Source organism: Gymnogyps californianus, chromosome Z (assembly GCF_018139145.2).
Source record: "Gymnogyps californianus isolate 813 chromosome Z, ASM1813914v2, whole genome shotgun sequence".
NCBI classification, from domain to species: domain Eukaryota; kingdom Metazoa; phylum Chordata; class Aves; order Accipitriformes; family Cathartidae; genus Gymnogyps; species Gymnogyps californianus.
In genome coordinates this window covers 30,143,287-30,162,291 of record NC_059500.1, presented here as the reverse complement: position 1 = coordinate 30,162,291, position 19,005 = coordinate 30,143,287, and the positions used below count along the sequence as shown (strand labels likewise).

The window sequence follows — 19,005 nt, the reverse complement described above, 5'->3', positions numbered from 1 at the left end:
TTGATAACTTTCACCCTAGTAAGTGTGTTAATGTAATTTCTGGAGCTTTTTGTCGACATAGGGAAAAGATACTTAAAATGTACCCATCTTCTCTTCAGTCTACTGTTATACAGCGATTTCCCAATATTTCTCTGTTGCTATGCAGGCTTTTAAAAACCCTATGGAAGTGGAGGAATTGGGATAACATTTCATGCTCCTTTACGTGTACCTTTCAAATGACAGCTTTTCTGTGTGTTTAGCTGAAATGAAGTATGTGTTTGAGCCTTTAGCATTCCATCCAGTCACAGGTATCAATTTTAGCAAGGAAGTTAGGAATATTAATAGCTATAATGCTTTTAATATGAACGAGTGAGTGTGAAAGGACGTGATAACTAGTAACTGCAGGAGAAAGGGCAAATGAGAGCGTGTTGTCAAATGACATATTTGGAAGAATTGGGTTGAGTGAGAAGAAGAAAGTGCAAACATGAGGTCATTAAAGTGAGAAACAATTTTAAACTCACTAAAAATAAATTAGTAATGTCAGTGTTCACTCAAAATATGCTGCAGCAATGAGATATGGTGAATCTACTGTTGGAGCCGTAATAAGTGTCTAGAATTAAATTTTAGTGATGGATAAGCTTTCTTCAGTAGTAAATAATTACTAAACCTCTATAGATACCAGGAGAAAAGCTGTTTCCGTGAACACAAGTTCAAGAATTAGAATTTTAGGCTTGTATTTCTCAATGTGGCTTGAAATTTAAAATCATAGGAGTTTTAAAATGTAATTTCAATTTGTAGGAAAGGTAGTTCTTAAACAATATCTGGTCTGTTAAGGCATTCTGTCCTGTCATATGAAAATGTTGAGCAGTCGCTGCTAAATGGCAGTGTATTAACAAGGTAATTTAATTTTCTGTGAAAAGCTGTAGTAATTTGGCAGAGAAGGCAGTAGGTGGGATGATTGTTCACTTCAGAATTTATAACCTTCTCTTAAGTGGCCACACTTGCAAAAACCAGCTATCATCAGTAGCTGGAGGAGTGTCCATTTTTCCTCAGTAGGTATCTGTTCAGTGAGCATTTTTGAGAACAGAATTGCTTCATTTGGATATGCAAGTAGCAGGTAATCTCTGATGCAGGTTGAGTCAGGAGTGTATTTCCCTCTGCGAGAATGAACTGATCTGATCAAAAGATAGGAGGTCTTCCACAGGAGATGTGGAAGGTGATCAAAAGAAACCTGAGTGACCAGTGTAGTCTTCTCCTGAGTAGAAGTTAGTTTCTGTGACAACCATGTTCTCAGTCAGGCTTTAGACAAGGTTAAAAAAACCCTTGCATCGTACTAAAGCACCCTCTTGGTTCACAGAAAACCCTGTTGTCCTCTATGATTAAAGGATTTCTTGGAGAGATGACAAGTTAAATAAAGAAAACCTAACTTGAAGTTGTGTTTAGGATATAGTAAAACGTAGGTCTCATTTTTGGGAAGCTGGAAAGTGTGATCTTATTCTTACATCTTAGCTTGGTTTAAGCAGTGTTAGTAAAGAACTATGCTCTGACCTCCAGTGGTTTACTGCTGTATGGCTAAGGATTATAAGTATGCTCATTAAAGAAGAACTTAAGGGACAAGCATGTATGGATCTGCTTGCCCATGATCTCAATTGGTTCACCTTTCAGAATATTTAGCTATGCTTCATGTTTTACCCTTTCTTTGGATATTCTGCTCTTTTATGTTAATGTGTCTGTATGAACTCCAGTGTGCCAGGTTACAAAAATAAGGGGTTAAGCTTGTGGTCTCATCATACCTCTTCAGAATATGTAGAAGTCAGATTATCATGTTGGTAACGCTATTTCTTGATGTTAAAATCTATTGTAATGTTGAAGTTGTACAACTAGAAAGAATATAGCATAAGAATAAACAGTTCCAGGAGGAACATCTTACCTATTCAGTATATTGCACATTGTACTCCATTGTTTCAGATTTTTCTGATAAAAGTGTAACTAATATATGTGAGTAAATTCATAGTGAATTTACTGCTGAACATAGCAGTAGGCTACTCCGTGCTTTGTTCAGGTTGGGGAAGGTGATGAACTTGACTGCTCTTAAACCAGCAGTTATTAAAAAACCTGATTCCCATAGTGTGTTCTCAATCTTTCAAATGCATTCAGCTGTAGTTTACTTTATTCTTATTTCTCTCAAGTTGGTTTTATCATAGTTAATTCCGTACGTGGTTGTAAATTTCCTCATGCCCCTGTAAAAAACTTGTAATAGCAGAGATCATAAGCCAAAATTATTTCTAGCTTAAAAACCAATACTAATGTTAATTCAAGGCCCACTTAACGTTTGGGAGTGGCATATGGTACAGCAAATTTCTAAACTGATGAATAGACACTTTTGGATACTTCGATGTTTATACCCAGTGACACTGCTGTGTGGCAGATAGCTGGGGTCCTGAGTACTGAGGCAAATATATACTGTTTCTCTCATGGTTTCAGAGGCAGGGAGATGAGGCTTAAGTCTGGAGAAAGGGCTGAAAATTGTACTATACCTTGAGAAGACTTTGGCGGCTACTTCCTGCATTTTATTCTGATGTTTTCCTTCACATGCAGCAGAGATGACTCTGCTGTAATACAGGCTCTTGGCAGATATTTGTTGCAGAGTATTTGATGTGCTCTCTTTGCAACTGTAAGATCTAAGTATAAATAGAATTAGTGGATTGAGGTGGTGGAGGGGATATTTAATTTGCTTCATATTATTTCCTCAAATAAGATAAAATAGCTTCTGTGATTTGGTATCAATATTCAGAGTGTAAAGTCATAGCATTGAAGGAGTGGTTACACTCAAAAGCTGTCCTGCTTCACTCTGAGTCTCTACAAGCTGTGCTCAAAGAGAATGCTCAGAGCTGGCATGCAGCTTTGAGTGTTCCATACCTAGGACTTCTCATTCTGAGGATGGCTCACCTCATACCGGTGCGTGAGCGAGAAAGGGGGGAATCATTTGCAAGCATCAGGGGTGGCAGTTATAACCCTGTGTTGGATGTGACACGTTCTAGAAGTTAGTGGAAGCACCCTTGCATCTTTTTGAATGTGACTGTTTCATTGTCTGTTATCAGCTGATAATCAACAGGCATGGTGGTTTTGCTTTGTGCATAGAAAAGTGGCTTTTTTCCATGGAGCTAGTGATTCTCAATCTTTTCCCAAAAGAGATCACTCTTCCTGTATCCTGTTCTTTAATTGCATGCATTCATTCATGTATTGAACCTAAAAAGGCTATTAGTTTGCCAAGAGCTCCCTTTGTCTCCACCTGTGTAGCAGCACCCAGACTGCTGAGTGATATGGAGCACCATTTCACGAAGCACTGCTGCTTTCTGGTTACCTGCTGTGTTGTCAGGAACAGCAGTGTGCCCTGAAGCCATCCCTTAGCTAGTCCTTTTGCCCAGGAGACCTAAGCTGTTAAATTCATAGTATTGCCTGTGCATGAAAATATCTTATCTGTGAAGCGCATGGGATGTTTAAAATACAAATGAAGGAATTCTGGTGGTAAAACCCTTCTGAGTCCTGTTTAAGGCTGCATGACTGTGTTATGGAGAAATTTAAGCAAGCCACGTAGTTGGCCATTGTAGCTGACAATGTGGTACACAGTTCTATTGGTATTGGCAAAATACCCATTATTGTGATGGTTTTCTTAAAAGAATAATCAAAATATTTCTTTTTTCTGCTGTAGGGAATTTGACACCAGAGCCACCTAAAATATCATCTTCTACAAGCCACCCAGATCTCTTAGGTGGATGGGATTCTTGGGCAGATTCCTCAGCAACCAGCAATGTAGCGTCACCACAGTTGAAGCCTCTTTTTGAAGGTATTATGAAATGAAATTCTTCCATTAGAGGGAATAAGGAATACTCCAGACTTGGTCAGTTTAATCACCTGAAACTGCTGAAGGTGTCTTTCATGCCTTTTTGCTTTGTTGCTTAAAGGACTCCATGCTGTTGTTCTTAAATGCACCTTTAGTAAAGCACTTGTATAGTTTTTCAGAATAAGTTCAAGGCAAAGGAACCAAATAGTTTGTTGTCTATAGTAATGGTGATTCTTGTCATGGTAAAAGATGTCACGGAGCAGAATACTGGGGAGGTTTACACGAGGTGTTGTGGAAATAGTACTTTTATTCATTCTCTCAATTTCCAAATACACCAAGTACATGATACATTTTCTTATTATACAGGTCAAGCTTTTACCACAGGGAGCCAGTCCAGTGTGTCTTCAGGTCTGTCTTTCAGCCAGGCTAAATCTCAGAACTTTGATCCTTTTGCTGATCTTGCCAATCTTGGATCTGGTCTTCCAGGTAAGATCTTCCTTTTAAGAGACTATACTTCATGCCTCTATGGTTTGATTTGCTTCTTGTACCAATAAATGTAACTGATATCTTATATAAAGGAAAGTGTTTCCTTTTAATTGTTAACAACCAGCTTGAGGCAGTTGCTGAAAGCAGACAAGTAACAAGAAAAGACTGAATCTTTACAGAGATTGTGTGAAACATCCAGAATAATATTTCAGAAGATAACCACAGCTGTGATTTAGAAACAGTATAAATACTTAATGCTTCAGAATCTAGTTGAGAAGGTAAGAGAAGCCAGGGGTTGCTCATTCAGTAACTGAGCATGAGGTTTCTTATCTAGCATTGATTGATACTGTGCTGTGAAGGATATAAAATGAAAGCTGGATTAAATTCTATGTTAGATCCAGAGTGACAGTTGTTTTCCTTTTAAGTCAGTACTTTTCTTCGAATTCAGTAGGCCTTCATAGCTCCGCTACTCGAATCTGTCATGTTTGTAAGACGAGCACAAATCAAGCCCATACTTGTACACCAATACCTTGAGCATTATGAACATTTGTCAGTTTGCAGTGGTGTGCACAAGAAGTTATGGAAGATGAGACACATTGCAGAATAACACTTGTCCCGGGATGTTATGTTCACCCCAAACTCAGGAATCAGCCCTGCAGCATTCTCAAACAGCAGAAAAACTAAGGGCAATAAAAAGAGCTGAGGTCCTTGCATTTCAGGACCGCACTGCCATAGCAAATGGCTGATTTGTAGCTGTTAAATGTGACTAGCTGCCAAGAGTCCAAGGAATGATTTGGAACAGCCTATAGTTACTGAATTGCAGAAATGCGGTTTTCCCTTAGCTTGGAGCTGACAGAGGTCTTATCCTGTTGTCTTGGCAGTTAGCATAGTGTATTGAATTGAGTACCCTCTCGGTGGAATTATCTTGTATAAACACAAGGTTACATACAACGTTTGGCTTCTTTATGTTGCCTCTGCATAATTACTTGCAAAATTGTAGTGTTGAAGCATTACCAATAAGGCTGCTCTGCAGTAAACAATTTACAAAAATTTTCTAGTTTAATAATTCAAGTTAACATGCACTTGTTAAGTCTATAGATAGTGTGACAGTAAAAAAAAAATCAATTTATCTTTGACTTGGAGATGCAGGTATAGCACACACTGAACCAGTGAAAGAAATTAGCCGGTCGTAAGATACCAGTAGTGTTCTGTGATAGTTGGTGTTTTCACAGTCTTCATTTCTAGGAATGATCTTGTACCAGAAAGTAGGAGTGCTTTTTTTACTCATGTGCAATATTCTGTGCTAATGCTGCTGTAGAATAATCTTCTCATCTTTCTTAAACAGTAGTGCAAGAAATCACTAGAGACTTTGAAAGCATTCATTTGAAAATATTCTCAATATATACATTTTCTTGATCATATACTTAGTTTTTCAGTGTCCTCTGCGTATTAACAGATGTTGAAGTGTAATGAATTGGGAGGCAGAACTACTGTCACTGCCGAATTATTTTCTGGCCTTACACATGCCTGGCTGATGAGACAGGAGTGAATGCTTCTGCTAAAACTGACAGTTGAGAACTTGAGTTTTAAGAGGCTGGAAGACTTTTGGTAACGGCTCAAGCTCCTGCCATACAAGTTACTTGTTAATAAGACTCTTAACTTCATTTTACACACTTTTCTGTTACACTTTCTCTTGTACAGTGGTATCACTGTAAACTATGCGGTTAGATGTCGAGACCAAACTGTCTTGTATTAAACAGGTAACAGATACTGAGCTGAACAACTGATTTAGTATTTATTGTTAGGTTCCTCCAGTGGTGGACTCTCAAGTAGTGGCTTTGGTCAGAAGACTGCTCCATCTCAGAAGCTGGGAAATCAGTGGCAGAAATCCACAAAACCACAAAGTACTTCGTGGCAGTCCCAGACTAAATCCAGCACAGCAGCTAAACCCAATTACACAGTAAACTTCAGTGTTATTGGAGGACGAGAAGAAAGAGGAGTCAGAACCCCAAGCTTTGGTAAGTTTTCTGAAGGCATTACTTACAGCCTGTGTGAAGTTAGTCAGATGCACTGTTAGCTTTAGAAGCTCTTGTACCTTCATCTTTTTATTTAAGTTTAGGTTGTATCTAGTAGAAATTAGAAAAGAGCTTGGCGAATCTGGTGTCCTGCTTTTGCAAAGCTACAGGAGAGTATCGCAGAGACAAGCTGACCATGGCCCAAATATTTGTAAATTTGATCTGTCCAGGGAGAAATCGTTGATAACGTTGCTTCATGCTAGTCCACTTGTGATACACAGGGAAAAGGATGCAACATCTTTCCTAGCTGAAGAACAGTAGCTAGTCTTAAGAAAGATTGAGGTTAAACTTACTGGAAGTTCTTGTGTTTCAAAGAGGGATGGGGACGGGAGCAGGTGGAATCATTCTTGGAACCAGTCAGTTAAGACGTTCCAACTGAATAGGCAAACCTAGAGGCATAGGGATGGGCATGGCCTCTTCTACATCAACTTTCTTGCAAGATTTTATTTTCCTGGTGTGTTGGTATTAGGATTATGCCTCCCTTTAACTGGCATATAAGTGAACAGTAGGTACTTCTGTAAGTTGAAATGATTCTGTTGATCTGTATCTGGAAAGAGGTGACAGGATGGAGGGGCAGTGGGCATAAGTTACAGCACAGGAAAGTCTGATCAGAGAACAGGGAAAAAAACTTCAATTAGCATGATGAAATGCTGAAACAGGGCAGGGGATGTTGTGATTCCTCATCCTTGAAAACAGGTGGACCTCAACTGGACAAGGGCCTGAGAAATGTATCTAGTTGTCTCTGTTTTGAGTGCGGATTGGACTAGATGACATTTGGAGGCCTCTTCAGAATTCACTTATTCTACAGTTCTCTAGAATTTGTGGGTTCTGTAATGACTATTCATGTTGATATTTTATCCCTTTACTATTCTGCATAAGTTTCAACATACTGAAATGTTGACTACATGCTTTTGACTAGAGTATTGAGTATATCGTCACTTGAAAAACTGCTACACAGCAGTTAGAATTACTTTATAGTGGAAAAATGGAACCATTTCCAAAATCATGAATAGGTAGATATGTACTCCCTCAAATCTACTCTCTTTGTGAGAAAAAAAAAGGACATGCGAGTATTTAGTCACATGTATGCACATGAGGTTATCTGTTCTGCTGGACTGAAAGCTTGTCAATGATCCCTTTTATACCTGTCCTTCTGTTAGTCTTGTGGATTTTATCAAGCCACTGAAGGATATTTATCATGGTAGTGAGGAATGTCATGCAGGTGTATCTAAGTGCAATATATTTCCCCCATTAATATATTCTCTTACCTAACTTTTCATTTAATGTTTTTCTCCTTTCATAGGTCAAAAGCCAAAAGTTTCAGAAAATGACTTTGAGGATCTCTTATCTAATCAAGGGTTTTCGGCTAAATCTGATAAAAAGGGACCAAAGACCATTGCTGAGATGAGAAAACAAGAAATGTCTAAAGATATGGACCCCTTGAAACTCAAGGTTTGTCTAACAGTGATCTCTGTTTAAGTGAAAATCTGAGCTTAAGCTTAGAACTGCCGATAACAGAACAGAAGGATACAATGACTAACAGAGCAAACTGATAATGCAGAATGAAATGTTGTCTGTATTTAAAGCATATGACTGTAGAAGTTAATTAGCATGAACAAGAGTCAGTTGACAATGAAGCAGCAGTGACAATAGCACAGAAAGTGTGTGGATGGAATGCAAGTTCCAGTTTCTTTCAGCTAAGCTTGGAGAACTTCAGAACCTGTTTTCTTGTCAGAGTCCATTTCTTGAAGCCAGAACTGTTCTTTATCTCTAGTGTTCCCAAAGGTCTCTTTAAAAAAGATTAATTTGGCTGATAATGCAAAACTACCCTTTAAAAACCAGGCAAGTGAGAATAGCTGTCTTCAGGGTGACCACTTATTTGCATTTACTGGTTAACAAGTGCTGTTGCTGTCCTAAGAAATTACTAAAAGATGCAATTCTGGAGATGGGCTATAGAACTATTCTGTGGGGTGTTAACGTGATCAGCTGTTCAGATTTTTTTGATGTATTACTCATTGATAACATCACATAGTAAACTTTCAGTTTTGTAGTCTTTATGGTGCTTTAGAAAAAAGAACTTTGGAGGGATGCTGAAGTTTGTTTTCAAAGTGTCTTACCTGAAGAGAGTGTGCACAGCTTGCATGGGTACCTTTTAACACAAATCACCATAAATGGAAATAAATACAGATTTTTATTTGCCATACTTGTTGCTGATAGAGGGCAGAGATTTTCATATTGCATAACGCAGTGTTCAATGAAGACACTGTATCACTATATCACAGTGGCTTGAATATTGCTGTTAGTCTGAAATGGCCAGTTATTCTAATCAGCTTTCATGAGGATATCTGAAAGAACAGTTTAGTTTGTGCACCCCTGCAGGTTGCTTAAGTAAACATTACCTATTAATATATGTGATCTGAAACATTTGTACAAATCAAGTAAGAATTTTAGTAAACTAATGTTGTGCCCCGACAGGGAGTTAATGTAATTAACAGGTGTTTTTAATTACTCCTGTCAATTCTTGTCATTAATTTTGGAGGGTTTTGTAATAGTAACTGTCTCAGTAATTTCTCTTGCAGTGACTGAATTTCTGCAATAAACTAATAACAATGACCTACTCCCTAGTGGCAGTTGCAAAATACCACTTTTGGGTGGCTAATGATCTGGGTGCCAGAAAGAAGAATGTAGTAAGACAGTTGGACTTGGGGGGTGAATGCAGCAAGACAACTGTACTTGGGTCTTAATCTTGTAGTTTTGTACAGAGTGAAGGTTATGTCTCTAGACAGACTGAGAATGCTTACAGTGCTGCATTCAGTTTATACATTCTGTTTTTCCCAGATTCTTGAATGGATTGAAGGAAAGGAGAGAAATATCAGAGCATTAATATCCACTCTTCATACAGTGCTTTGGGAAGGGGAAAATAAGTGGAAACCAGTCAGCATGGCAGATCTAGTAACTCCTGAACAAGTGAAGAAGTACTACAGGAAAGCAGTGCTTGTAGTTCATCCAGATAAGGTGGGTGTGTTCCTCTGATCTTCTTTCCTTTAGAAGGAATACAAACTGCTTTTACCACACCATACTAGTCACTGACAGATGCTGCAGCCTTGCTTCTTGATCAGCACCCTGGATGCTCTTCATTTTGTTTCCATTGTCTTCTGAATTTGGTGTCCTACTGCATTCAGGTAGTGCAGGATTTTTCTTGTCATCCTGACACAGCACAGAATTCAACAGATAAATATTAACAAATGAAAGATCCCATGAAGGTTGTACTGAGCACCGAAGTCAGTTATGCTGGGTTCTGACTGACTGCTGGCAGTTTTAATGCTGCTTTGTGGAATCTGCTTTATTTCTACCAGCTGATACTTCAGGTCTTTTAGGACTATTCACCAGTATATGAAGACTCAGAGGCTGCCACAGCAAAACTGGTGGGAAAAACCTGCTGAACCTCCTTTACTAAACAGCTTTACTAGGAACTATAAAAAGTAAACTGTAGTAGACTAAACAAATCAGCATTTGAAAAAATACTTGATGAATATGACATTCCAGTTGTCTTGTTAAAATATTTAATGCATTCCATTGCTGTTTGTTAATCTCCCAATGTATGAAGGTAGCTTCTTGTTCTGAGTCATTGTTCTAGGCTGTGTTTTAGATATTAAGATAAGCACTGAATATACCTGGCTTGAATTTTCAGGCTTGCATTCACTGGTGGTTCAGTGAGCAGTAGTCTTAAGTCATATGTCGTCCTGTATTCATAACAGAGAAACAAGACATTGTTCATTCTTTTCTTCCCCCCGTCCTTTGCTGTTCTTGGCCACGTGGCTTCCTCCACCTTTGTGGTGGTGTTTTGGTGCTTTCTGTAAGCCCCTTAACGCCTCAATGCCACAACACAGGTCTTTTTGAGGCATTTTCTTCTTCCTTGGGTTTTTTTGTGGCACTTTGAGTTATAGACCCTTTTAGGGACTGCTTTAAAGTACTGCAGCTGGCAAAAGCCAAGCAGCAGAAGGGGAAGGATACTGGAGAGGGCTCTGGGGCTTCCCTGTTGTGTTGGAAAGAACCTGTTAAAATGACTCATCCTGTGGGACTGGATCTTCACTAACCGTGAGGGTTGGGTTGGCCCAGAGGCAGGGCTGCTGTGAAATAGGCAGGGAATCAGGAGCGTACTATCTTCGTTTGAGCATGGAGGCAAATGCACAGGAAGCGCTATGTCGTTAATGTTGAATCTTAACATCATTCACAATCAGCAACAGATTTTTCTCCAGGAAATCCTGTCCAAAAAGAATTGTCTTAAATAGTGCTTAAATTTTATTCTTGTACACTACTTTAAGGTCTGTCAGGAAGCAATTCCAAAAACGACTGGATTTGATCATTAACTAATATTAACTAAAACTATTTATGAGAAGAACAGCTTGGAAAACTGTTTTTAGCTAAGTTTCAGTTATTTATGAATTGCACTAAAAGTTTGAAGTAATGTAAGGAAACCAAGGCTTTGGGTTTGTTAAAAATACTCGTGGCAAACTTTGGATAAGATTGGAGAGCTGTGTGTCTGCAAAACTATATTCACACAGCAGTCTAAAGTTGTTGAATAAGACAGCAAATATAAAAGGGGTTAGATCTTTTCTAAGTCACATAATTCGTAATATTTTTATGCTTCTAATATGTTCTGTTTGTTTTCAGGCCACAGGACAACCTTACGAGCAGTATGCCAAAATGATCTTCATGGAATTGAATGATGCATGGTCAGAGTTTGAAAACCAGGGATCAAAGTCCCTCTTCTAAAACTTCACCTTTTACAGAACTACTTCCAAAAACTGGAGCTGAGCTTGTTGTGACTTTATTGCGCCTATGATTTATGAAGCGCTTTTCCATGATTTCAGCACAGTTTCTAATCATGCCCTTAAATGTGGTGATGTATTTTATAAGATGTAGAGTACGAAGCATTACATAGATGCATTAAGAAAACAGCTGCTCAGTACTTGAAGAAATCACAGTCTGGGAGTAAAGATTACCTTTCAGTTTTATATAAGTTAAAATAGAATTTTAATGAAGCTTCATGATTTCTGGAATACTAGTATTAATTATAAATCATTCCAGTTTCATTGATCTTTGCTTTACCTCTACCTTCCCCAATTTGTCTGTTACTTTCAGCAGTTTTGTGATTCAATTTTGATGTTTGGTGCCTGTCACCTTATTCAAAGTGCTTTAGTTATCAGCAGTGAATTTGCTTGACTTATCTCAAACCTGAAGGTGTATATTTTCATCTGTATTTTATGTAATCAATCTGATAATCATTCTGTAAATAATGTTTTCTGACAATACCTGTGTTCCTTACAATAAAGTAACAGTTGTTTAGCCAAAAAGACCCCAATGTGGGAAAGTCAGCCAGGATTGTTCTTGATTTTTAATTTTTTTTACATATCATAAATCTAGAAACAAATCTTGACTTTAAGGTCTGCATGTTCCTGCTGTTTTGTTATTTATTATGAACCTTTGGAAGGCAGTACTCTGACCAGTGCTTATTTTCCTAGTTCTTTAAATGGTGTCTTTTGCTTCCGATTTCAGTGGAACATTCCTTCCATTGGACTTCAGATACTCTGATAGAAATAATGTTATTCTGAAACTTGAAGTGTAAGCACAAAACATTTTACTCTGCTTTGATTTGTCTGAGTAAATACTACATTACTCATAGTATCATCTAGAGAGCCTTTTAAAGTGCTTTAACACATTTTGCTGCATGTCTGAACTTCTGTATTTTTGAGATATGCATGACATCAGTGTATGTGAAAACATGGGGTGTACTGGTAGACTGTTGCATTTCTGCTCACCTACCTTCCATGCACTGGCTCGTGCGAGTAGAGACACAATTTGATAACAAAACTTGCCATGTTTTCTCATACCTATTCAGAAGGCAGTTTTTCACTAGTGCTGGGGTGAATGAATGCAAATGACCAATGACTGTTATACTCTGTGTAATAACAAAATGCAATTTTCATATCAAGTTTGAAAATGTTGAATATAAGTGTTGTGGTATTAAAGCTTTGGCAGCTGTCTCTTGAAATAGTACAGTTGAGCATTCAAGGGGATATTTTGATCATCTTGCTGTTTTATACATTTTGCATGCGTAACTGAGAGGGAAGCTGTACCATTATCAGAGGTAACTGTTCAGCTGAGCAACATCTGAACAGAAAACATGAGATTCTAATGCCACCTGAACGGTGCGTTGGATGAAGTTTTCCACTGCCGTGCCAGCCTGAGAGCTGATGGGTTAGACACTTGTGAACACAGGTTGCAATATATAGTCTCTAAGCTCAGATCTAACACAGCTACTTATTAACCTCTGATAAAGGTGGTGTGTGTGTATGTTCACATACGTATTCAGCTACTGTGATTTTTTTTTTTTTTTTTTAAGATGGAAGCCGGGATCAGTTATGGATCAGGAAGGTTATATATTATTCATAGCTGGAGTTGTATTTCAGTTACTGCTTTGAAGCAGTCTTAAATCTCAGTAGATTTATTCATAAAAACAGGTAACTTGCAGTCTGATTTAGAGTAAAAGCTAATCTGTTTTTCCTTGGGACACTTCATTAATTCTTTATATGCATGGTCTGCATCCATGGAAATGAAAGGCTTCTTCTGGTAGGATAGGTTTGTTGGAGACCTGCATGGTCTTTTTACAGTTCTAGGGCAAATGATATCTAGTAATAGGTTTAAAAAGACACACACAGCTATAAAATGACTGTGATTGACTGCACTCCTATATACAGCTGAGATGAAGCATTTCTGAAGGAGCTGCTTTTAGTAAGGAAGGACTGCTTTAAAAACCCATGTTCCTTTCAGCACATACAAGCAACGTAATTTTGAGGGACAAATTTTAATTGCTCTTTTCTTGAAATACATGTATAAAAAATTAAAACTGAAAATCGGGAGGAAAAATTTTCCTCTGCTTTGTAAGTTTGGTAGCATTTTCTGGATGATGTCTACATTTCTCTGTTTTTATTTTCTACTCTCGTTTGCAAAATTTTCTTCAACAGTGGAGAAGAACCTTAGATGTGATTTTAAGTGAGCAGGGAAACATGAGTGCAAGTGTTTTATCTGGAACTGAAGATCTCTTGAAATTGATTCCCCCTTTTTAAAATTATTGAAAATCATGAAGTTTGGCTCTGGATTCTTCCAAAAGCCATTTGATAATTACTGAAACTTCAGTCAAGTTGACAGGGACCTCTCAACTTTATCAGCTCTGGTGCTCAGTGGGGGAACTGGCTGATTCCTCTATCCTGCTCCTTTATGTGTAGTTGAATTTTGGTGCTAAGAATCTGGGAGAGGCTCAGTTTGGTAAACTCTCAAGTCTTGGCAATGAAACTATTTTGGGTTTTTTTTGTGTAACTGTGTCATTTAGCTGTGTTGCATACAAGAATGTGCAAAAAGTTGGATTTCAGTAAGGCCCTGTAAGCAAACTTTAAAAATTCAAGTGATGAACATGATAAACTGACGTTTTGTTTTCTTTAGAAGATGAAGCAGCATGAGGACCACTAAAAGTGTTTCATAGTGTATGGCTTATCTATTAAATTTTTTAGTTACAGGAATCTAGGAGGAGGGAAGTTTAAGGTAAACTTCATATAAACATATATTGAGTCTTAATGTTGCTTTTAAAGGAGAGGGTCATTTGGAAGAAAAAGTTCAGAAGTTCCATTTGAATTAATCTTAAAACAGTAATAAGTGGTTAAAAAAAACTGGGAATGAGGGCTTTTCAGTCTGTCTTGTGCTCTTTACTTCATTGTTAATTGGTTGTCTGCTGTATGGGATAGGACTGCACTCAAACTATTACACACACATTTCACTGTAGCTGTATTCTTAATGTCCACAAGCTGAAAAGCTTTTAGAATAGGCTATGGAAAAATTGATTAAGCTGAGACTTGATTAGATACTGTGAATTCTCTCTGGGCCTAAAATGTGTGTTTTCCATTCATGCTTATTATTCATTGCACAGTTAAATTTTGAAATGTTGAAGTGAAATCATGCCCTGAAATCTAGACTTTATATCTGCTTCTGCTGACTGCAAAGCTTGAGGTTGAGGTAACTGAGTGTTGCCAGTAGGTTGATGTTGTGTCTACCAGACTTCACACGTGGCACTGGAACTTCTGTTGTGAAGCATCTCCTTGACTCTTGCAGCAAATCATAGTGCCTTTTGGCCCGTGTTTGTAGTTCCTTTGTTAATGACAACTGACTAATACCATGCCTTCTTTGCAGACTACCAGGATCCAGTTCTTAGAAGTGAGTAGCTTGACATGGTTATTGCAAGAGCAAAGAAAAACAATGCAACATAGATTAAGGGAAGAGTAGAGAAGAACATCCAGACTCCAACTTCCAATCTCAAATGTTTTCTAATTCTCTCTTTATTGACCTGTTCCTACCTACCTCTGCTCAAACCAGGTCTAGACTAGTAGAAAGAACGTGGTTTGTAGCCTGCTCTTCCAGCCCTTCTGGAAGTGCTACTGACTGGCTATAAACAAGTGCAGTACCAAGTGCTTGGCTTTTTTTGCAGAAGTTGCTATAAAGCAGGGCTTATAAAATGATGGGGCAGGTTTCCACTAGTTATTTCTGAATTAAGTTGCTTATGTTACATTGCTGTTAGATCTGGAGAGTCAGATAGACTTTTAATATAGACATCTGTGAAGAAGAATTAGTGTTAAGAGTGCGTGTGGCTAGAACCTGCCAAATGGAGAAGTGATGTGTTTTGACCATGTTGGAGGAAATCAACTGGTGTCTTTAACCTTGGGCATGCCTGTTTGGTGTTTCTGAGTGCTGTCAGATTTCCTTGAAGTTCACAGCAGGGAAGAGAAAGAAAATGGGCAGTTAAGCACTTAGATTCATATTAAATCATGGGGTTATGCTCAGTGTTGTTAGTGGGTAATGATTCCCAGACATCGAGCCTGGGAGGAAAAGTTCCTCTGCGTTGTTGCTTGGGTCAAGTTCAGATAGTTTGCTAATCAATGGTAGCTTCCTTCAGCAAGTACAGAATGGAAAACCTACGACAGCGCTGATGAAGTACATTTCCTTGGAACAGTGGCAAAGTCCTTGGCATTGCACCTGTGAGGGTACTAGTGCTCGTGAAAAATGCCTTGTTTACCTCCGTTTTCTTGCTAATTCTAGAAAGTTCCTCCAATGTTGTCTTGCCAAGCACAGAGTTACAGTTCCTTCTTCAGTGCAGACTATGTCTCAAAGCTGCATGCACAGGATTAATATTTTGCACAAACCAAAGCAGAGTTGGAGTGTAACTGAAATCTCGGCTGCCCTTTGGGACTGCTGGGTGATGTGCACCATTCCACCTCCCAAGGCCAGACTGCAGTTTCCCTGCCAGCGGCAGTATGTTTGCAAAGTCATTGGCCATTGCATTCTCTGCCGCTCACAGGAACATTTCAGGGGTAGCATAGATGTGGAAACGTTGCTCCTTAGCTGTGTCCTTAATTGTCTAACAACTGCAATGTAACAAATGCTTTGTAAATAAGTTCAAATTAGTCTTGCACAGTTGCCTGGGCTTTATGAGTCAGTTGATATTTTCTGTCAAGAACTTGCAGGCAATTGACCTGCGGAAGCTGTAGAAGGAATGTGTCATTTCCCACCCCTTGAGTGTGTCCCTGGTGCAGAGTAGCTCTAGCTACCAGATACCCAGTGACTAGGAGCAAAGGGTGACTCAGCTGAGCTGTGGTTCTGATCTTGATGAATCTTGCAGTGCTTGCTTGCTCTCTGTTTGGGTGAGCTTATTGTAGACTGCAGTTCAGACTGCATTAAGCTTCCAACATATGCTCCAAAAATACAAATTCAGTCATTTTTATGAAGGATACATGTTGTCATAGAAGCTTTTATTACTAAAAGAGGATTAAGAGGCATTGTGAGAACTCCCAAAACTCTTTAGTGGAATGTACTGTATATTTGCAATGTAGACTTCTAGAAGCGATTGTCATCTCTGATAAGGACTTAGCTTGCTCTCAGGTCCTTACTGTATTTACCTGTAGTTGTGATTGTACTTTCTATACCTGTGATTTTTCTGGTTTGGGGTGTGTGGAAGGACAGAACAGATATTCAAGTCCTACTTTTTGCCGTCTTTCAGGAAATGCAATGTACTGAGTAATTTTGCTACTAGTGAAATGAAAATTATACCTGTATGTATATAAAGGTAATATAGTCAAATTAAGCCTTGTTTAAAAGTAGATTTAATGTTTGGCACAATGTCCCTGAAGAGAATATTTTGCTTTGAAATGTATTATGACTTAACCAGTGATCCATTAAAACAAACAAAATGACTTCGCTTGTTTCTTTCTTTAGCAAGGGAGAAATGACCTGAATACCCAAAGCATTTCCACTGCCTCTTTCAGAACAATATGCAAGTGTTAGATAAATGGTTCTCATTAGTATGTTGAGGTTGACCGAACCTCTTGGAAACCAAGTGTCTCTCCATAAGCATCTCCGCTCCTCTTGGAGAGGAGTCCTTGCAGTGTGCTCTGTGGTTTGGCAGCTGAATTTCTTAGACTGCTGCCTGTATCGGGCTGTGAGGGGTTCTTGCACAGGACCTGGTGCAATGCAATGCCATCCTGTTCCCGAAGGGAAACTCCTGCATAGGTGTGTGACAGTAATCGAAGGGAAGGAGAGCAGGAACAAGTGGACAAGACTGAGGCAGAGGGAGGAATGAACAGCCTGTAGGGAGGATGGGAGAGTGGGACACGTGGTGATGGAGGACTGCAGATCTGGGGAATCTGTGAGGGAATGTTGAAGAAGGGGGAGTCGCTGCTGAAGAGTACTAACAAGGTGCCCAGAAGCATCTTTTGACTGCATGCTCTCAAACAAGAATGGCGGAAGTGGGGTCTTTTATAGTTGGGAACAAGCCACTTGGTGACATTGAGAAAGTTTATTTAAAAAAATAAAAGCAGAGCAGTGTAGGATTACCACAGGGGATCCCCAGGGAGAAGGGTGGAAAACAGGGAGGATATGGGAGAATGGACAGGCATGACCAAAGGAGGATGGGTGGGATAAGCATGGGGCAGGAAAGAGAAGCATTAGCAAGCTGAGAAGCAAGTGAAGCAAAGTTCTGTTAGGGAAAGGCCGTTGCCATTGGTAATATTTTTTCATATTCTGCTTACTACTTTGAATGGTCTGATGGGTTTTTAAGAACTGAAGATAGGTTGTCTAGCATTTTCTCGCCAAGTAATCTTTCTCCCTGTATCCCATACAGAACATGCTGCTACTTTTGCTGTTAATCTGTTTAATCTTAACATGCTCAGCTGCTGAAAAATGTATTGATACCTACTTCCAGTCCTTTACTGCTGCAGCAAAGAAGGATACTATTAGTTGCATCTTTCTTTGCCATATACAAAGCCTCTGGCTACTCTGACATGTTTTTAGACAGATTGAGTTGGGAGTACAATCCACAGCAGATGGAAATCCTGTAGTGTCAAGCTGGCAGGTGTCAGTAAGTAATTACACCAGGTAGGCAGAATGTGTTACAAAGAAATAGCATGGCCTTCACTTCAATATCAAGTGGAACAAACAAAGCGGCAAGAGCAAATGGGGGATTAAAATAAGGCAGCACAAACACTGTGCAGAACACTATGTACTGTGGTGTGCAGAGCAGCCTGTAGCAATCCAAGCCAAAGCCTTGATGCTGGAGCCTGGATGCTGGAGTGCTGAAGAGGATACAATTTGCCCTGCCTCAGCACTGCCCCTGTTCTGAGAGTGAGAGGAGGACTTCTGGCAGATTTTTACTCTCTATGGCAGAACTGATCAAAAAGCACTGAAGAAGGGAAAATAGAGCATGTAGGTAGCTGAAGACCTGAACTGGAAGGATCCCTTTTAGTACAAACTGTAAGGGATTCTTCACCTCCTTTAGTCTGTAAAACAGTGCTGTCTGTTCTCCTGGGGTGGCTTCTGCTCCTAATCAACAGTCTGGGCACACACACAAAATGGCTGTGAAGTTCTCTGGTGTGTAATGCTGCTGGCAGACCCACGAGTTAAGTAGTTATCTTTGTGTGGGTGTTTGGGGGCTCACGTTTAGTAAGGCCTCAGTTGGCCATTATCAATCAGTGAACATTGCTGCTTGCTTCCTTGTGTGTGGTTTTGGTGAGCAACAAGACAGCAGAAACACTCTGCAAGCTGCACTCTGAGGAGATGGGATTGTGAGTGCGCTGCCTCCCTGCCAAACAATATGCAATGTATCCAGCAGACTTCTAATGTGCAAGATGAAACCTGAAGGGACAGCTCATCCAGCTTGCTCAGGAAACTAATTTAAATGACAAGCCTCTTCAAAGGTTTAAGATTGCAGCTGCTAAATTTGTTTATTTCTCCTGTATGAAACAAACTGATGTACTTAGCTGTGAATTTTGAGTACCAGCCTAACCCTTGCTGGCTTTGGAAAGAGGAATATTGTGTTTGTGGAACAACTTATGTAGAAAGTAGAATGGAAGTGCCTCAAAAAAATAGAGGGAAATCAGGAGACCTGGTTGTACTTGGTGCTTGTTAATGTAGGAATGTTGTGTGCTGTGAAGTGCTGAGTGTTCCCTAGCTTAGTGTTTGAGCTCAGCGCTGCCACTGGGTCTGCTCCTCCCCTGATCCTTGCTTGCTAGGTCCTGTCAG

At 39.3% G+C, this 19,005-nt stretch overlaps 1 protein-coding gene across 1 annotated transcript in view; it reads left to right on the top strand.

Annotated features, from left to right (window-relative positions):
* Positions 1 to 16,669, top strand: part of GAK (cyclin G associated kinase) — a 56,590-nt gene extending 39,921 nt beyond the window's left edge. Inside the window, exons 18-24 of the mRNA XM_050912488.1 lie at positions 3,692 to 3,797; positions 4,046 to 4,050; positions 4,190 to 4,309; positions 6,115 to 6,327; positions 7,688 to 7,836; positions 9,223 to 9,399; positions 11,059 to 16,669. Of these exons, the coding sequence (XP_050768445.1) occupies positions 3,692 to 3,797; positions 4,046 to 4,050; positions 4,190 to 4,309; positions 6,115 to 6,327; positions 7,688 to 7,836; positions 9,223 to 9,399; positions 11,059 to 11,160 (872 nt within the window). The 3' untranslated portion in view covers positions 11,161 to 16,669. The remainder of the gene's footprint in view (positions 1 to 3,691; positions 3,798 to 4,045; positions 4,051 to 4,189; positions 4,310 to 6,114; positions 6,328 to 7,687; positions 7,837 to 9,222; positions 9,400 to 11,058) is intronic.
* The last annotated feature ends 2,336 nt before the right edge of the window (positions 16,670 to 19,005 follow it).